Source organism: Citrus clementina, unplaced genomic scaffold (assembly GCF_000493195.1).
Source record: "Citrus clementina cultivar Clemenules unplaced genomic scaffold, Citrus_clementina_v1.0 scaffold_4, whole genome shotgun sequence".
Classification (NCBI taxonomy): domain Eukaryota; kingdom Viridiplantae; phylum Streptophyta; class Magnoliopsida; order Sapindales; family Rutaceae; genus Citrus; species Citrus x clementina.
This window is the reverse complement of record NW_006262274.1, coordinates 987027-1005216: the sequence shown is the minus strand read 5'-3', so window position 1 is coordinate 1005216 and position 18190 is coordinate 987027. Positions and strand designations below refer to the sequence as shown.

At 34.1% G+C, this 18190-nt stretch overlaps 3 protein-coding genes across 4 annotated transcripts; 2 read left to right on the top strand and 1 right to left on the bottom strand.

Moving 5' to 3' along the window:
- Positions 1 to 2857: 2857 nt before the first annotated feature.
- On the bottom strand, positions 2858 to 7851 carry LOC18045479 (syntaxin-31). 2 transcript variants are annotated; one of them, XM_024185273.1, is made up of 7 exons: positions 7507 to 7851; positions 6670 to 6920; positions 6433 to 6578; positions 5732 to 5770; positions 5192 to 5230; positions 3405 to 3602; positions 2858 to 3318 (listed from the first exon to the last, which is right to left on the bottom strand). In XM_024185273.1, exons 1-7 carry the CDS (start codon positions 7727 to 7729, stop codon positions 3159 to 3161), a joined length of 1056 nt encoding a protein of 351 aa, XP_024041041.1. In that variant the 5' UTR covers positions 7730 to 7851; the 3' UTR covers positions 2858 to 3158. The 2 variants fall into 2 exon arrangements, with proteins under 2 accessions (XP_024041041.1, XP_024041042.1); XM_024185274.1 differs by lacking the exon at positions 5192 to 5230.
- Positions 7852 to 9040: 1189 nt separating this feature from the next.
- Positions 9041 to 11175, top strand: LOC18045478 (60S acidic ribosomal protein P0). The gene is made up of 5 exons (XM_006435634.2): positions 9041 to 9509; positions 9626 to 9694; positions 10210 to 10308; positions 10407 to 10799; positions 10888 to 11175. The coding sequence occupies exons 1-5, from the start codon at positions 9252 to 9254 to the stop codon at positions 11026 to 11028; spliced, it is 960 nt and encodes a 319-aa protein (XP_006435697.1). The 5' UTR covers positions 9041 to 9251; the 3' UTR covers positions 11029 to 11175.
- Positions 11176 to 12418: 1243 nt separating this feature from the next.
- Positions 12419 to 14451, top strand: LOC18045477 (60S acidic ribosomal protein P0). Its single transcript, XM_006435633.2, has 4 exons — positions 12419 to 12689; positions 12797 to 12964; positions 13167 to 13559; positions 14237 to 14451. Exons 1-4 carry the CDS (start codon positions 12432 to 12434, stop codon positions 14372 to 14374), a joined length of 957 nt encoding a protein of 318 aa, XP_006435696.1. The 5' UTR covers positions 12419 to 12431; the 3' UTR covers positions 14375 to 14451.
- The last annotated feature ends 3739 nt before the right edge of the window (positions 14452 to 18190 follow it).

Below are 18190 nucleotides of genomic sequence, written 5' to 3'. Positions count from 1 at the left end.
AAACAAGCATACTCATTCAAACATAATCTTTTGTGCCCTATTTCATTTTAGGGCATTTTGAAATCGAGCAACATACCCATATCATTGTCATCAAATCTAATAAGAACTCGACCTCATTAGCTATTGCACTAATTGAAGATAATTCACAAGTCTTCATGTGGCATTGGCCAGCTTTAATCACTACCAGCATGACTGTAAAGTAATCACTACTCTACAAAAATTTGATTTATATGGGTCCTAGGGATATGGGATGTATTATATATCATCATCATAATTATTTGATAACTATCAATTACATAATTTTAGTGTCAAGTTCATGATGAGATACGGAGTCAACATTATTTTTGCCTCTATTCTTTTCAATTACAGTAAGATTTTGATAGTGGCCAAAGCAATAAGTAGTTTTGGGGTCCCAATATGCTTTGAGGGGCTAGTTAGAGATTTGAGTTGCCCCAAAAATGACAAATTGAGAGAATTAAGAGAAATTTTAAGCAAAATTATTGGCCCTTGATTCCATTTGTCTTTCCCTTGGTAAGAGAGATATATACGACTCAATGGTTAGGCCAGCAAAGATATTATAGCTTTTGATCAAAGAGTTAGGTCATCAAAAGATTAAGTTTGTAAGTAATCTTACATATTTCATCTAAGCAAATTAATGTGAACATAATTTTAGAAAAAAACAAGTATATTTTCATAAGAAAAAATATACCAACTACTAAAAGATAGTATTATCTAGTTTCAAATTTATATTTTGAAGTGTTGAACATCCATGAGCGTGTTCTATATATATATATATATATACCTCACTATATATTTTCACACTTGGACGCAATGATACCTGTCACTAATTGACATTGCTCAATGTACATCAAAATTACATCATAGAAAGATTCATCGAATTTGGGTATTTCAAAATTATTATATTCATTTACCTTTTATTGATATCAAAACAGTTTTTAAATTAAAAAAAGATGACAAGTTAGATAAATTTTTAAATTTTAAACTAGTATGTTTAGAAGTTTTTCAATGTAAGATTATTATTATTTTTCTTTTTTAAAAAAAGAAAAGCTCAAATAGTATAAAGAAATTTGAATATTCTGACAAGTATTCTTCTTATGCAATCATTGGCACACAGCACACTAGCTAGACTGATATAATTGAAAAAGCCTAGAAGAAACCGAAATCATTAGTCATTACCTAACCCTTTTTTTGTCCTAAAATAAATTACCTAACCCTTTTATTTTTGGGGGAAATAAATTACCTAACCCAATTTGATTTATCAAATTATTGACTCGATGGAAAAATTATAGCAGCAAGTTAGGTGGCATCTTACTCTTGCAAAAAATTCAACTTAATTTTTGCACCAAAATTAAGGAAATGTTACATCAAAGTTGATGTGTATAATGCAAACAAAGCAGGCAGAGACCATCAAAATGATAGAAAATCTTGACATAAATCCGCTCCTTTTTTTTTTTCTTTTTTTTTCTCCCCCATTAGACATGCTCACATGGCCGCCGCAAGCAGCAGCTGCTTTCACAAAATTACTTCAATTTCAAATTCATTCATTGCAATTTCTTTCTTCAAAATACGGTTGTGAATTTTGCCTTAGATATGTTTGCTTGTGGGGAAAATTTTGTGAACTATTTTTAACCGTTGCACAAGAGTTAGGCTTGCTGCCTTGTTGGCAAATTCTGCAGTGTTTTTTGCTCTTTAGTCTATTCATCACCTTCAATCATCTACCAATATCTTTCATGGAAACTTTTGAACAAGTGAAATATCGCAGTCATGTATGCCAATAATGAGAGGAAAAGAGGCCATAAAAGGTGCTTGAAGATTGAAGCCTTTGAATATGGACTCCTGTTAGATGTGACCTGTTAATGAACAAAAACCAAAACAGGCAATGGAATGTTTTATTTAATTTTGTGGCCTAACGTTGATACGGGGCTACCACTATCTTGCAGAGGCTCGAATGTTACAAGTGCAATGAGGATTTTGCTATGTCACAAAAAGGTTGAAAATATTTTTGTGACATATGAGATAAATTTTTTGAGTTTTGGTCACTAATTAACTTGAGCGTCGAAAGCTCTTTGATACAATTTTTTTTTTCAACCTTGAAGTTCGAATATTCTGTGCCACGTTACGTGGGGATGAATTAGTCAAAAATATAAACTCAATCATAGTCCCAATTATAGCAATCTGAAGATAAGATGAGTGTGTGATGCAAAGACTTGTTTGAGATAAGATTTTTGTTAGGCAGAAAGCATATAGGTAATGCTTTATGAGACCAGAAATGCCTTGTTAACCCATTTTGAGAATTTACGTAGACATGAAGAATTGAAGATTATTGTCAACTTGGAATGTCTTATCTTACTTGTAATTATGGGACTTCCTTTCCATTTGCGATTGCAAAAAGAAAGAAAATTGGATCTTTTGTCTTTTTATTCTACAGGTGATAAATCAAGCTTTCCCCCTTTACGTCAACCTTTTCGTGGCTATCTTGTAGCCTGGAACCAAATTTTATTCGTCCGGAAAATAAAATTACCATACAGGGCACAAAGGTATGCAAGGAAAATCCAGGATACAAACAAAATATATTAACCAAGAAAATACAAGTTGGTGATTAGTTGTTGCAATGTTAGCCATCAAATAGTTTATCCCAAAAAGGGTATCCCAAAATATAAATTTGTATGATTTTCACTTTATGTCTCCGACCCTTCATTTAACAAATACTTCGACCTCCCATGGCCAGCTAAAGAGAATTGCTCGAAACCACTCAGTCAAACCCTTATTTTGTGTATTCATATTTCTCCATCTATATAAATTAAAGTTTTGGTCGAGGCAATAGGAAAGATAAAAACCAACATCCTTATTCATCAAGACATCATATAACTCTTGTATCAGTTAATAGTATACAGTCACAAATTCAACTTGGGCATCAAATTTGCCTTTGATATTCTCACAACCCACAAAAGAACTGATGTCTAATTATGCTTTCTTTAAGTATATCTAGATTCCTAATAATTTTACTAGTTACAGCAAAAAAAGTTGCAGATCGAATTTACAGAATGAAGAAGCATATTTGACTAGCTATAAATGGATTGTGAAAAATAGATACTCGCACAGCAGCAACAAAATTATTGAATGCTCGGTATTCCAATTCATGCCACAAAAAACATAAAGACCGTCAGAAAAAATATTATGACGGCAAAAATCTTGATCATAAGCCATCGATTTGATGAAATTTGGTTTAGATGCCTCAACAGAGCATTACGAGCACCTTCAACATTAGCCAATGACTCGTCCATGTTATCATCAATCCTGCTCACATTAGTTGGATGGGTAAATTCTTTTGACATCCAAAGCCAAATGTACAAACATCAAATATGTTAGTAAGGTGAACAGACCTGATAGCTAGTTCGCCTTGCTGTGCTACCATTGTGGCCAGATGTGTGAAGATCCCACCGAGTTCTGTAATTGTAGATTCAACATTATGAAGAGCCACTGCCCTACTTTGTGAGTAATTCTCTTGCCGTGGAACTACCTGCTGTAACATCGACATTTCCATGTGGTGTGAAGGAGCATTGTCCACAGCTGGCCTTCGTCTGTTTAGGCAAGATCCAATCCAACACATCAACGTTCACATATGGCCAGCCAAAATAATAATAATAATATTATTAACTTTCAGCGTGCCAAGTCCAAATAAATAAATAAAGAAACCTGCGAGACTAGCAAATAATCAAAGCAATAGGACATCTCATTGGCGAGATACACGCAAACATTTACTGGTTTCTGATATCATTCACTGAAAATATAGATTGTTGCATATTCGGCGTTTATTACTCACTCATTTAAAAATGATATAAGAAAAGTGGAAGGAGGAAAGGGTGATGGACCTTTTAGCTTCAGCTTTATTGGATTTTGTTCTTGTTGACTTCCTATATCCTCATCCTTGCCCATACACAAAATACCCAACCAAAAATTAAAGGCCCTCTTTTTTCATGTATTTCTTTCATTCTAATAAGTCTGTATCAAATTTAGAGAACTAGAATATTTACAAAACCATAAACTGGAATGACAAATAAAACGATGTTAGATATATGTCCATTCTGAATAAGTTTAGTGGCTTAAGAGTAATTTACATGTACATGTAGAAGATAAAGGTGCGTTTGGTATTGCTTTTCAAATGAGGTTTCTGAAATCGTTTTATAGATAAAAATGATTCGATTTCTTTAAATTCAAAAAGATGTTTAGTCATTCCTTAAAATGTTCTTCTGAGGAAACAACAGGTCAAAGTTTCAACTCTAAAGGATACATGTAATTTGGGATCTAAAAATGAAAATAGTAAAAAGATATTTGGTAGATTGTCTGAAAATAATAATATAATATTATTAAAAAAATACAAAAAGTAAAAAATTTAATCAGAATTGTATTGTTTATGTGCAAAGTAATGGATAACAATTTTTTATTCTTCATGGGAAACCATACGATTTTACTTTACTTCAAATCTTCAATTGCACAAATAAAAATCATTAAATTTAGTTTTTTTAGGCGTGGGTCCAACCTGAGTTTTAATGGTCAAGATAGTAAAATAGTTGTTTTTAACTTTCATTCCATTATTTCTTCAACTTGTTTTCTAGAGATGTTGAAGGAAGGATGAAAATTGCAAAATGGTTATATTACATTTTCAACCCATTAAATTTTGACTAGGCTCACACCTAAAACAAAATGATAAAAATTAATATTTTTTATTTGTTTCTTTATGGTGTAGTCAGATCTCATGAGTGGCAAGTAAAATAAAAAAAAATTGTTACTCCACCCTATTGCAAATAAAATATATACTATTCTAATTTTTTACTTTTTCAATAATAATATTGTTTTAAGACAAACTACCAAACATATTTTACTATTTTTCTTTTAGATATTAATTTTTTTTAAAAATACCAAATGTATTTTCAATTATAAATACATCACGACAAAAACTAAATTTTCCTTCTGTAAAACAAATATAAAAATCACCTTTCAGAAAATAATACCAAACACACCCTAAACCTTTATGGGCGCAAGTATAACCCAAATAGTAATTCTCCAAGCATTGGTGCACAACAAGGCCACATAATACAATTGCTAAATTAAAACCAAAAGTTGTCAACATGTACAAAATTAATAGAAAAAACATAAACCTAAAACATACCTCAGTTGGTTTCCAACTTGGACTCCACCTGGCGGCAATCTGGTCAAAAAGAAAAAAGGAGATATGAATCAAATAGTGACTAATGAAAAACTATGAATCTATAAATAAATGAAGGGAAACATGCACATGGCTAGATCTTAATATCAATATAAATTGTTACTCCACCCTATTGCAAATAAAATATATACTATTCTAATTTTTTACTTTTTCAATAATAATATTGTTTTAAGACAAACTACCAAACATATTTTACTATTTTTCTTTTAGATATTAATTTTTTTTTAAAATACCAAATGTATTTTCAATTATAAATACATCACGACAAAAACTAAATTTTCCTTCTGTAAAACAAATATAAAAATCACCTTTCAGAAAACAATACCAAACACACCCTAAACCTTTATGGGCGCAAGTATAACCCAAATAGTAATTCTCCAAGCATTGGTGCACAACAAGGCCACATAATACAATTGCTTAATTAAAACCAAAAGTTGTCAACATGTACAAAATTAATAGAAAAAACATAAACCTAAAACATACCTCAGTTGGTTTCCAACTTGGACTCCACCTGGCGGCAATCTGGTCAAAAAGAAAAAAGGAGAAATGAATCAAATAGTGACTAATGAAAAACTATGAATCTATAAATAAATGAAGGGAAACATGCACATGGCTAGATCTTAATATCAATATAAATGAGTTACGAATCACAGGAAAAATAACAGGCTTTCAAGAAACTCTACATATAGAGAGTTTACAGATAGCACAAACGAACTTCAAAGTTGCTTCCATTCTGTTTCCTTCTCACCTGGACATAGGGCCATCTGGCCATTTGTTTAACTCAAAATTAGCCCTTTCCATTTGTCTATACTCTATGGTATATATTTAAGGCACAGACAACTGTCATTATAATGAAACTGCATTGTTACAAGAGGTATTTCAGAGTCTTCCCATGTTATTAACCTTTTTGTAAACCTTGCCATGGATCATCACATGCAAGTAAATGAAAATTTTCTAAAAGAAAAGAAAACTCAAGCTCCTAGCACTTTCTTCATCGAAAATTGAAATTGAGACAAGGTTATATGCCGATAATATACAAGAGTAATTAATTCACATAACAGCTAATGGGCATCATAAGAATAACTAGATGCATATTATAGCCACTCAGCGTTATATAAATAACTAGTTCATCATACAGAAGAGCTACCAATAGAATTCAGATAGTCTGCCGAAAGGAAACTCACGCTGATGGTTGTGAACTCTCAGATGCATTTACTGGACTTGACCAAGGTGGGGGCTCAGTAACAGGTTGTGCATGCTGTCTAAATGGGCTATCTCTCAATGCATTTGCAGAAAAAATTTGTTTCCTGTTTTCATGAGCTTTTATATTCTATACAGAAAATAAACAATACAAACATTAAAATAAGAGAAACAGTGGCAAACAAATGAACCAAAAAAGCTATATTCAGGGGAATAAAAACCTCAGTTCTTGTGGTTAAAACATCTTGAAGTTCTTTAGTAGCACCCATGAGCTTGCTCTTCAAGTCATCACAGACAGTAGTCGAATGCACAACTCTGTCCTGAGAATAATTTCCCTCCGCAATCTCCAAGTTTTGAAGGGTTTGCAAATCCGAAAGAGCCATGTTGAGAGCTGTAATGTCGTCCTTTATCAAAGCAGTCAACTCCTGTATCTCCACAATTGGATCATCAAACATCGATGACCTTTTTGCCACTACATTAAATCAAAACCTAAGGTCAACATAGCATCACTAAAAAGAAATTACATTTCCAGTGTTTGATCGAAACTTAAAAAAAAAAAGAAGCAAAGTTTGAGATCAAAGAAGCTTCTTTTAAATTAAAATTTTGATACATGCTCCCTAGAAGAAACTTTTTTTAACCATTCGGGTCACTTACAAGCATTTAATAATCCATTGTGTCCTTGCCATTAGAATGTTAACAAACAGCACACTATTAAAGAGTGAACGCGACCTTTTATTTTCTTTATGCCGAATAATCTTGTATTCATTCTACCAATCAATATTTATAATACAATTAAGTAACAACTAAACAAGAAGCCAATTCATTAGCATGAGCACAAGATGCTTCAGCTGGTTGATTCAACGGGTGCTTTCTCAAAATGAGCTTCTCTAATTTACTCCTAGTTCGATAAATCAATTTCCTTCTCAGATACCAAGCATTGCCTAAATCTATGCATTAATATTCAAAATAAAAAAATTAAACTTTTTAAAAATTTAAAAATTCCATTGTGAAAAATAAAATAACTAATTAAAAAAAAAAGAGAGAGAGAAAGGGCTTACATTTGGCAAGTCTAGCGATTTTTTGGGAGGCTTCATGGATGCCCAACCCGATTCGAGAAGCCTTCTTGTTGAATTCGGATCTAGAAGAGGCTGGATTCGGAGGTTTCGGTGAAACGAAGGAGTTGTTTGGTTGATCTACGGCTGTCGTGGCGCCTCCGATCTTCTTCAGAGTTTGGGACAGAGATCGGAACTCAGCCGTCCGATCTCTGTACGGTGACGCCATTAGGCAAATGGTGTCTGATCGGACGGTGCACAATGGGAATGAATTTGTTTTGCGAGAAATATACCGTTGCTTGGCGGGGACCGGTCCTTTGGATCTCAAACGAACAACTTTATGCAACCCGCTTTATTTCCATTTTACTGTATTTATTAAATTTTTTTTTTTAAAGTTAAAAAATGCGATCAATTTCCAACTTGTTACAGTGCTATAATGTTTAAATGTTCCACTCTCTTCATTTTCCTTTTTTTTTTTTAAAGATTAATAAAGACACTTTTTGGTGGCACATTATTTTCAAGAACATAGCTTTATAAATTGTAGTAAGTTGTTAACTTGTTTAATAAAAGAAAAAAAAATTGAGAATCACTATTCAGTAGTTTTCACGTCTTTTTTTAAAGTTTGAGCGTAGGGCTTCAATATTTATTAATACTAAAATACAAATAAATTTGGATTTTAATGAAGTAACTTTCTCTCTAAATCGATTTATGATTATGCTTCTTATTATTGTGTTGATTAAGACTGGTCCTAACATTTTAGTAGAATTAAAAAAAAATTGTTTGAAAAATTATTGCTCATTGTTTAAGAAGAAATTACCATCATATTTTAACCTAGATCAAAGTCAAGCCAAACAAATATTAACATGAATCAATGCGGCAGGTACATATGATCTAAGGTGTGACTATTTACTTTTTATCTACAAGAAACTCTTGGGGTATGAGGGTCTTAATATGACTATCAAATAGAATTATTGCACATATTTAATTTTTTTTCCCTTTATCATAATAATGATCATAAATAGGCAAGTGCTAAGTTACATTCAATGTAACTTACACAATTCATCTCAACCACATAAAATTATGGGACTCGCAATTCATGTGGTTGAGATGAGTTGTGTATGTTACATTAAATGTAACTTAGAGACTCCCAAATAGGCAAGTTTTAATTGATCGATTTTGAAATAATGTATAGCTACTAATAACAATTTATTAAATAGAGGTACCATGCCCATCCCATCTAAGATTTTTCCTTACCCATATACATACTTAACGAGAATTAAAAAAAAAAAATCATAGTCATTGCTTATTGACATAAGCTACTAATTTTTAAATTTATGCAACCAAAAATAAGTTAAGCTCAAACACGCTGTTTCTAAAGAAATGGGCTTAGATTTGATATTGATGACTTGCCTAGTGAAGCCCAAGATCGGCCCATATTGATCCCCAAACGTAGAAAAACAAAAAACAATCCCAGCCGTCCGATCTAGGGTCACAATAAAATCCTCAGTGTCTCCGCAGCTCATCGATTATAAAAGCGACGCCAATTTCATTTTTCCTTCTTATTAGCCTCGCAGATAATTCTAGGGTTTTTTCTTGTACACTTCTTTCACTCTCTTTGTATCTCGTTGAGGTTAAAGAGACGGCAATTCCGCTGCTGTCCGCCTTGGCAAGCCGCTGCTTCGTCTTGGCCCTCGATTTTGTATAAATTTACAACTTTTTACCACCAACAAAAGTAGAACCAAATCCACGAAATGGTAGTGAAAGCATCGAAGGCCGAGAAGAAGATCGCGTACGACGCGAAGCTATGCCAGTTGCTGGAAGAGTACACCCAAATATTGGTGGCGGCCGCCGACAACGTGGGGTCCAATCAACTCCAGAACATTCGTAGGGGTCTGCGTGGAGACTCCGTTGTGCTCATGGGAAAGAACACTATGATGAAGAGGACTATCAGAATGCACGCTGAGAAGACCGGTAACACTGCCTTTCTCAATCTCATCCCCCTCCTTCAGGTATATTTAAAGTTTTTATTTTTTTATTATTTTTTTTTCAATTTTGTGATTCGATTGTTTTTTAGTTTTTTCGTTTTAACTGATGGGGGTGTTGTTCTTTTATTGTTTGAAATTAGGGCAATGTTGGGTTGATTTTCACAAAGGGTGATTTGAAGGAAGTGAAAGAGGAGGTTGCTAAGTACAAGGTGAGTTTCTGATTCTATTGTTTTATTAAACTAAATTTGATTGCTTATTTAATAAGAAACTGATTGATTTCCTTTTTTCTTGGCTGTTTGTGTTATTGGTAACTAGTGCAACGTTTTTCACAATGTTATATTAATTTTTCGTTCATTCGATTGCTATTGGTAGTAGATTAAGTATAGATTATTTTTATTTTTTGCAAATAAGCATTGAAGACCGTGTGTATTTTTGTTGTGGAACAATTTCATATTGTTTCATCTGATTATACAGTTTTTGTAATTTGATGCCTAGGTGATTTGTGTGGTAATTGATGCTTAGGTGTAGATGGTAACTAGATATAAATCTGTTTTTGTGGTCAAAGTTAGATGTGACTTTGTTAGATTCTCCCTGCAATGACACAGGTGTTTTTTTATTGTTTGCTTGAGTAGTTTGGTTGTATTTGGCACTTTCTATTGCAATTTGCTTTCTGATTAGTATTCTTTTTTACCCCCATTAATGTTATATGATATTTTGTGAACAGGTTGGAGCTCCTGCTCGTGTTGGTTTGGTTGCTCCAATTGATGTGGTTGTTCCTCCCGGCAACACAGGTCTCGACCCCTCCCAGACCTCCTTCTTCCAGGTATATGGTTTGTTGTTTGATTAAACAGCAGTGGAGTTAAGTGTTAACGTTGTGAGTTTGGGGTTTTGCTTGTATCTTACCATTCCAATTCTTTATAGGTGCTTAACATTCCCACCAAGATTAACAAGGGTACTGTTGAAATTATCACACCTGTGGAGCTTATTAGGAAGGGTGACAAGGTGGGATCTTCTGAGGCAGCCCTGCTTGCAAAGCTTGGGATTAGACCCTTCTCTTATGGTCTTGTTGTCCAGTCTGTCTATGAAAACGGTTCCGTCTACAGCCCAGAGGTCCTTGACCTGTCTGAAGATGACCTAGTGGAGAAGTTCGCCTCAAGTGTATCAATGGTCACCGCTCTGGCACTTGCCATCTCATACCCGACCCTGGCAGCTGCTCCACACATGTTCGTCAATGCATACAAGAATGTGGTTGCTGTTGCTCTTGCAACTGAGTATTCATTCCCTCAGGCCGACAAAGTGAAGGAGTACCTGGCGGTTTGTATTTCATGCACTTTCCCTTCCGATTGCATTGTTCTATATATCTTCACAAAATCTATAATTATTTATCATCGTATGAATGCAGGACCCAAGCAAGTTTGCTGTTGCTGCTGCCCCGGTTGCTGGCGGTGGTGATGCCCCAGCTGCTGCTGCAAAGGAGGAAGAGAAGAAGGAAGAGCCTGCTGAGGAGTCTGATGAAGATATGGGCTTCAGCTTGTTCGACTAAGTGCACTGTCATTTGTGCTATAACTTAGGATTTTGACGTTTATGGTTATGTTTGCTTTATTTTCTTAATGCTTTTTGTAGACTCAGTTTCCTTTTTATTTTATATAATCCTTTATTTAGGACAATATATATTCTGTCCCATACAAGTTTTACATGTTTAAGCAATTATTTGTTATTTTATCAGGAAAGTTTCTTCAAATATTTCTGATTATTGTATGGGCTATCATTAACTAAAAATCTGCCCAAAATATTGTGGAATAATCACCTCAAACCATTCGTTACGATGTACTTCACCTTGAATTTCTCTGTTTAATTGATTTTAATGCATTGCAACCCTGCACCTTTTTGAGCGTAGAGGTTAGATTACGTTAAAAATTTGACATTTGTTAATGCATATGCGCTAAAGAAGCCAGCGCAGGTGTATCGTTAAGCGATCATCTTTCGGAAGCATTCATTCATTCATTGCCAGATGTGAAACTCGGAAAACTTTTCGGACTCAGCTAAGTTCAGGAAATGGCTCCGAGATAACTAATTAATTTATCAGACTGGCAGCAGTGAGAAAGCCACTCACATAATTTCGCATTCCAAATCCCAATAATTTCTGAGTGAGCGAGTTTGCTGTTAATCTTCTTGTTTGATATGAAACCTAACAGCAACACCATCAGTTCATTTCAACGAATCTAGTAAATAGTAATGATATATTAAGAAAAATAAAAATAAACAATAATAATCAGAAAATATATATAAAGGGAAAGCTGTAGATTAATGAAAGAGATAGTCTTGGCTGAGATTCTCACCATTTTAGCTCTCGCAGACGACAGTTTCCCGTGATTCTACCAAAGTAAAAGCAAAAGGATTAAAAGTGAAAATCAAAGTGGTCCTGTTGATACAGAGCTATAGGGTTGAAAATTGTAAAAAGTCAAGTCGATAACTGATATCCTCAGTTGCAGAAACGAGCCATCTCCTACTTGCAGCACAAATATTTTCAGCTTGTGATAAGCCAAAATAATTGAAAAGCCGTTGCTTTATTCTGCCTTAACAATCGAATATCAATAGCCTGATTAACGGATATCCTTTTACTTTTCTCCTGTGTAATCAGAATAATTGATGAGCCAAAAAACAATTCTTATGTGATATAAAAATGCTACCTATATTAGTGTAAAACAAGATGAAAATAATGTGGCGCGCATATGAAACTATATTAGAAAACTTAACCAAAACGACAATATTCAATATATATTGATTCAATCAAACCCAAGACTGCATTTGAGGGAATTCAGTTAGAAAGCACCGCCAAATTCCAAGTCTAAATATCAGTTTAGAACCCTAAAACTCAGGAAAGCAGTTCATTTCTACTTAACAGTATTTCTTTTCCCGGAGAAAAGAAAAAAAAATCAAAATCAAATGGCGACGAGGCTATCAAAGGCTGAGAAGAAGATTGCTTACGATGCAAGGTTGTGCAAGTTGCTTGAGGAGTACAGCCAGATTCTGATCGTGGCCGCCGATAATGTGGGATCCAATCAGCTCCAGCACATAAGGGCAGGTCTCCGAGACCATTCGATCGTTCTGATGGGAAAAAATACCATGATGAAACGATCCATCAGATTGCATGCTGAAAGAACTGGTAACCGGGACCTTCTCAATCTCATTCCCCTTCTTCAGGTAATGTGATTATTCATATGATCAGTTTATTCAATAATTGTTCTTTTTTACTTTCTGATTTTCGTGGCTTTTTTTTACCCCTCTTTTTCATATTTTGGTTGAATCAGGGCAATGTGGGTATGATTTTCACCAAAGGTGATTTGAAGGAAGTGAGCGACGAGGTAAGCAAACACAAGGTGGCAGCTCCTGCTCGCGTAGGCTTAGTTGCTCCGATTGATGTCGTTGTTCCTCCCGGCAACACCGGGCTCGATCCCTCACAGACCTCTTTCTTTCAGGTTAATTTATTTATTGCTTGACATCAGGATTATTTTCTAATTTGATTTTTTTAACGTTCATTTTTTTAGTATACAGTAACTACCTCCAATTCTTATATTTATTTTATTAAGAGAAGTTCATATTAGGAGAGAATCCTGACTTATTCTCAGGATCCTTGACACAACACCTTAAAACATCCAATGGTTCACGAATTTTGTACAGGTGCTCAACATTCCCACAAAGATTAACAAAGGAACCGTGGAAATTATCACACCAGTGGAGCTTATTAAGAAAGGTGATAGGGTTGGAAGTTCTGAGTCTGCTTTGCTTTCGAAGCTGGCGATTAAGCCATTCTCTTATGGTCTCATTGTTATGTCTGTCTATGAGAATGGCTCTGTCTATAGTCCAGAAGTGCTTGACTTGACTGAAGATGACATCGCAACGAAGTTCCTTGAAGCTGTCTCAAGGGTCGCGTCTTTGGCTCTCTCCATTCGGTACCCAACAATTGCGGCTGCCCCACACTTCTTCATCAACGGCTACAAGAATGTTCTTTCTTTTGCAGTAGCCACCGAGTACTCCTTCTCTCAAGCAGACAAAGTGAAGGAATACCTCAAGGTTTGTATTCTGGGACTGTTTGATTCGTGTCTGTCCAATAAAAATCTTATCACGTACACATTCATTTTGAATCAAGTACTGAGACAGAAGCCAGAAATGAAAATATGTGAGGCCTAAAGTCATAAGAGCAAATTTTAGGACTAATAGCCTGTTTGGAAGTGTGGTGATAACACTTGTAGTTGGGTTTTGACAGCTTAGTAAATTTTTTTTCTCAACTTCTATTCTACAGTTGTAGCTTTTACTCTACAGCAGCTGCAGCTTAAAAGCTACAGCACCTCACTGCCAAACACACTCTAACGATTTTAAATAGTATAAATATTTAGGATAAAAACTGTGTGTATAACACGATTAAAATTATAAATAAATGCATAATCATATGAGAAGCGATCAAGTGAGCATCACACCACGTGGTAGTTTCTCATTAGATGAGGACTCACGTCCCATCCAAAATGAGACTGTCACGTGGCATGTCGAAGTGAGCGACAACACTCACCTGATCAAGCCCTAGTAACATATATTAAATTAAATTTTGGTAACTACTTATATATAGCTCGGCCTATGAAATTAAGTCATTAACGAAGCATGATATTGACGAGAAATTTTGAAAAACATGATATGATTTTATTGAATTATTTTATTGAGACTATCCTATCTAAGACTTTCTTTTATAAATACAGGATCCTAGCAAGTTTGCAGCTGCGGCGGCCCCAGCTGCAGCTGCTGGAGCTGCCCCTGTTGCAGCCGCCAAGGAAGAAAAGAAAGAAGAGCCTGCAGAAGAGTCTGATGATGACATGGGTCTCAGTTTGTTCGACTAATGTGTTTGCATGCAGTTTCTTAATTTGCCGTGCTCTAATTTCTTGATCACTCGGATCTTTTTACCTTTTTAATTTTTCTTCAAGAAGACGATTAATTTTTTTCCCAATGAGTTAAATAAATCTTGTATATGTATATATCCTTTAAGGCTGCATTGAATAAATCTAACTACTGTCAAAATCAATTCTGCTTTTGCTTTAACATTCAAGTACCTTGAATTGGGGGTTTTCAAGTGCTGAAGATCAGCAAACAACGAAGCCAGCTAAACCGAAGACGTTCAACATAATATATATGGCACATGTCGTCTAATACAAATGTGGAGATGATAATAGAGGATCACCTCACTCACTTTTCGGCGAAATGGGACGACGACAAAACCCCAAAGGATTCACGAAGATGATCTTGTTGACGACTCAAGTCAATTATTTTGCTTCTCCTACGGATGCTATTGATTAAGGGTATGTTTAAATTTGGTGCAATGATAATTCACAAGTGATGTTTTGAGATAACTAACTAATCACACGTTGTTAAGTAAAATTCATTCTCAATTTATAGTCAAGATTCATTCCTTTGCAATGTTGCATTTTATTAGTAAACCAATTAATTTGTATTTTTTAATATAAGAGCACAAGTTAATGGTGGAATCTAATATCAAACCGTCGAGTACAATGGTCTTGAAGGCTAAAAATACCCTAAGATATACAGATTCAAGTTCTTCCCATAATCCAATATATGATATTTTAACCTAACAAAGTGGGATTGTTTTCTTAAATTTTTCTTATGCTATGACTAGTTGTTGATAAGAGGATGAGTTCCTGATGGTGAGAGAATAATTGGACAGAAGCCGGAATGATGCGGGAAAAAATTAGCGGTGGCAGATAATATTAAGGACAAAAAGCGCATGGTTTTAAGAGGTTGTCAAATTAATTAATAAAACGTGATAACATCACGGGAGGATCTCAATCTGATAAATACAATCAATATCCATGGTAGTTTAGTTTATGTTAATTTGCAACCCTTTACAATCAAGTTAATTAGTTAAATCCAAAATTCTACAAAATTGAAAATTACGACTCCAAGCTACTCCAGAGATCTACTACAAGCATATTTTTAAAGTCTGTAAAAGAAAACCATTTCATATGTTTTTGTGTTTGTGACTGAATTCGGGATTGGTGGATTCATTATTAGCAAATTAGGAAGAGAAAAATTAATGATAATAAATGTTTATATCACATTAGGTCCGCCTGATCATCTTGAGCCTATGTGTGGATTGAAATTCTTACCTTCTTTTTACTTATTTGTTTTCTATATAACGATTACTTGAATGCAATAGTTGGGTGAGACTTGGACCGATTCCAAACATCCTGATGGTAATTCGGTGCGATACTGTCAATTTAGCCATCATTCTCCATCACATCATTTAAGTCAAAGCATACAGAGAACAAGAATGATGCAGATGTAAACTGTACCATCCCATGAATTCTTTCTCCTTATCTACGGCAAAACAATTAATTACATCAATGGCACCAATGTTTCATCATGTGGCACATTATTGTTATCATTGACTTTATAACACACATTGGTATCGTGCATGTTTTTTCTTTCTTTCTTTCTTTCTTTCTTTGTTTCAAAGATCAATGGACCTTTGGTTCAGTGAAAGAATCCTTACACTTACAATATTGAGTGTAAGGGTTCGAGTTTCCATAAAAGTATTTAAGAGGGTTATTTACAATCCTCCCTCAATTATCAAATAATTGAGTTGAATCAGTCTATCCCTCACGAAATGTGAGTGAAGTGGACAACCCTCGAATATTTGAGAGGGTTTGAAGAATTTGGGCAGCGCTTCAGAGGAGTACATGCCATGAAGAAGGTCCCAATTATAGAATCTGTTTGTAAATATTAATTGTAATATCTACAGTTCTGTATAACAATATTAAAAAAAAAAAAGACCAACTCACAGTTCCGATTGCACGTGAACATCATCAGTTTATCCTTCAATGTATACTCCCCTTTACCATCACTTTTAAGAGCATTTTTTTTTTCACGATAGTCATCAGCAACTCAATGATTTTTGTATCCCTCCGTACTGTCCAGTTATTTATTACGCACTGATCGATTTTTGGAATAACATAATTCTTCTCTTTTGTGAACATCCTTAACAACATGCGAAGGTAGACAGCACAACAATCTTCTGTATTTCATGATGCTTATCTTTTTATCATTTAGACTATAAAGTCGTAGATAAAAACATTTTATTGTTGACTTAAAAAAAAAAGAAAACAAATTGGGGTTTGGTTCAAAATTACAGGAATAAACTTTAATTTATTCTTTTAATAGGGGAAAAAATGTTCAAATATTGTATATGGTATATCCACAATTTTAACTTTTTTTTTTAATGAATAGTTTGGCCTTCATAACTTTAAATTCTAACCACTTTAATTTCAGATTTACTCTTTCTTTTATGGGACTTTTGCTTCTAGAAATTTACCCATATTACTTTTGCTCCCTAGATTTCCAATTGGAGCTTCGTAATTTCTAAGATTATATCCGTTCATTTGCTTTTCTTTTTTTAATTAAAAAAAGAAAAGAAAGAAAAGCTTGAGGATAATGTATAAACAATAAAACAAAGTGGCTCCATTTGAGAGGTTGATTGCCGCTTGCTTGCTCAATTCTTTTATGACAATTCGTCCCCACTTGAGATTGATTTTAAGTGCGTTCTAGAGTTTTGACTTGCAATTAGGAGGCAAGTTGAGATTCATTTGATGTGCTTTTCGGTATTTAGGCTTGCAATAAGGAGGCAAATCGCTGTATCATTCATTCTCATGTAATGCTTATCCATTCCGAGGTTGCATCATTTTATCTTTTAATGGGTTTTCTCCGCTAATCGTATGTGCATTTATTATGGCTGTAATTAGCGACAACGACTTCTTCATTGTAATTAATGGCCATCAACGGGGACCAGAAATGCCTTTTCCTTATTAATTTCTTTCTTAGACTTCTTCAACCTGGAAACAATTTGAGTTAGCGTGTCGTGTGGTGTGTGTCAAATTGAGACACATATTTTATTAATCGCGTCTAGAATCTCTAATTCAAGTTGTTAATAAATCATGCCACTCATTTAACATATTCTTTATATTTGAATTTAAAAAAAAAAAAAAACACTTGTGTAACATGTTTATAATAACATATTACAAACTCAAAATTCTAATTAATCTTCTGTCAAAATATAACTAGATAATTCTAGATTATATGGTTTAAAGAATAGGGTATAATTAGATTAAACAACGATATAATACTATATCTTTAATCAGATAATTAATCTTATCATTAATGGATTGGAGCGTTAAAAAACTCTTAATCTAAATTTGACACGATTAATCAATGGATAACTTAAGTTTTGTCTTGATTAATAATCGTGTCTTTTTAGGTCAACATAAATCTACTAATGAGTGTCGTGTTCTTGTTAAATTAAAGGGCATGTTCAACTCAGCATTGGTTGGTCACTAATTTTTTTTTTCTCATTAATACGTCATTATGTGGCTCAAATTTGTTGCGGAATTAATAGAGAATAAAATGATTTTTGACTTGCAACAAGGAGGCAAAAATGGTGACATTACTTTAATGGAATGCTTATCTGCCTTTTCATTTCTTAGAAACAAGGGGAAACAAGGGGGCATGCTGATCACAATATCGCATTATTTTAACAAAGTTGGTTCCAAAAGGACATTAGCATATAATATAAGGAAAATTATAATAGCCTAACGAGACCGACACTGCCGTTCTTTCTTTAAATTTCTTTTTGGTAGTGGGGCAGATGA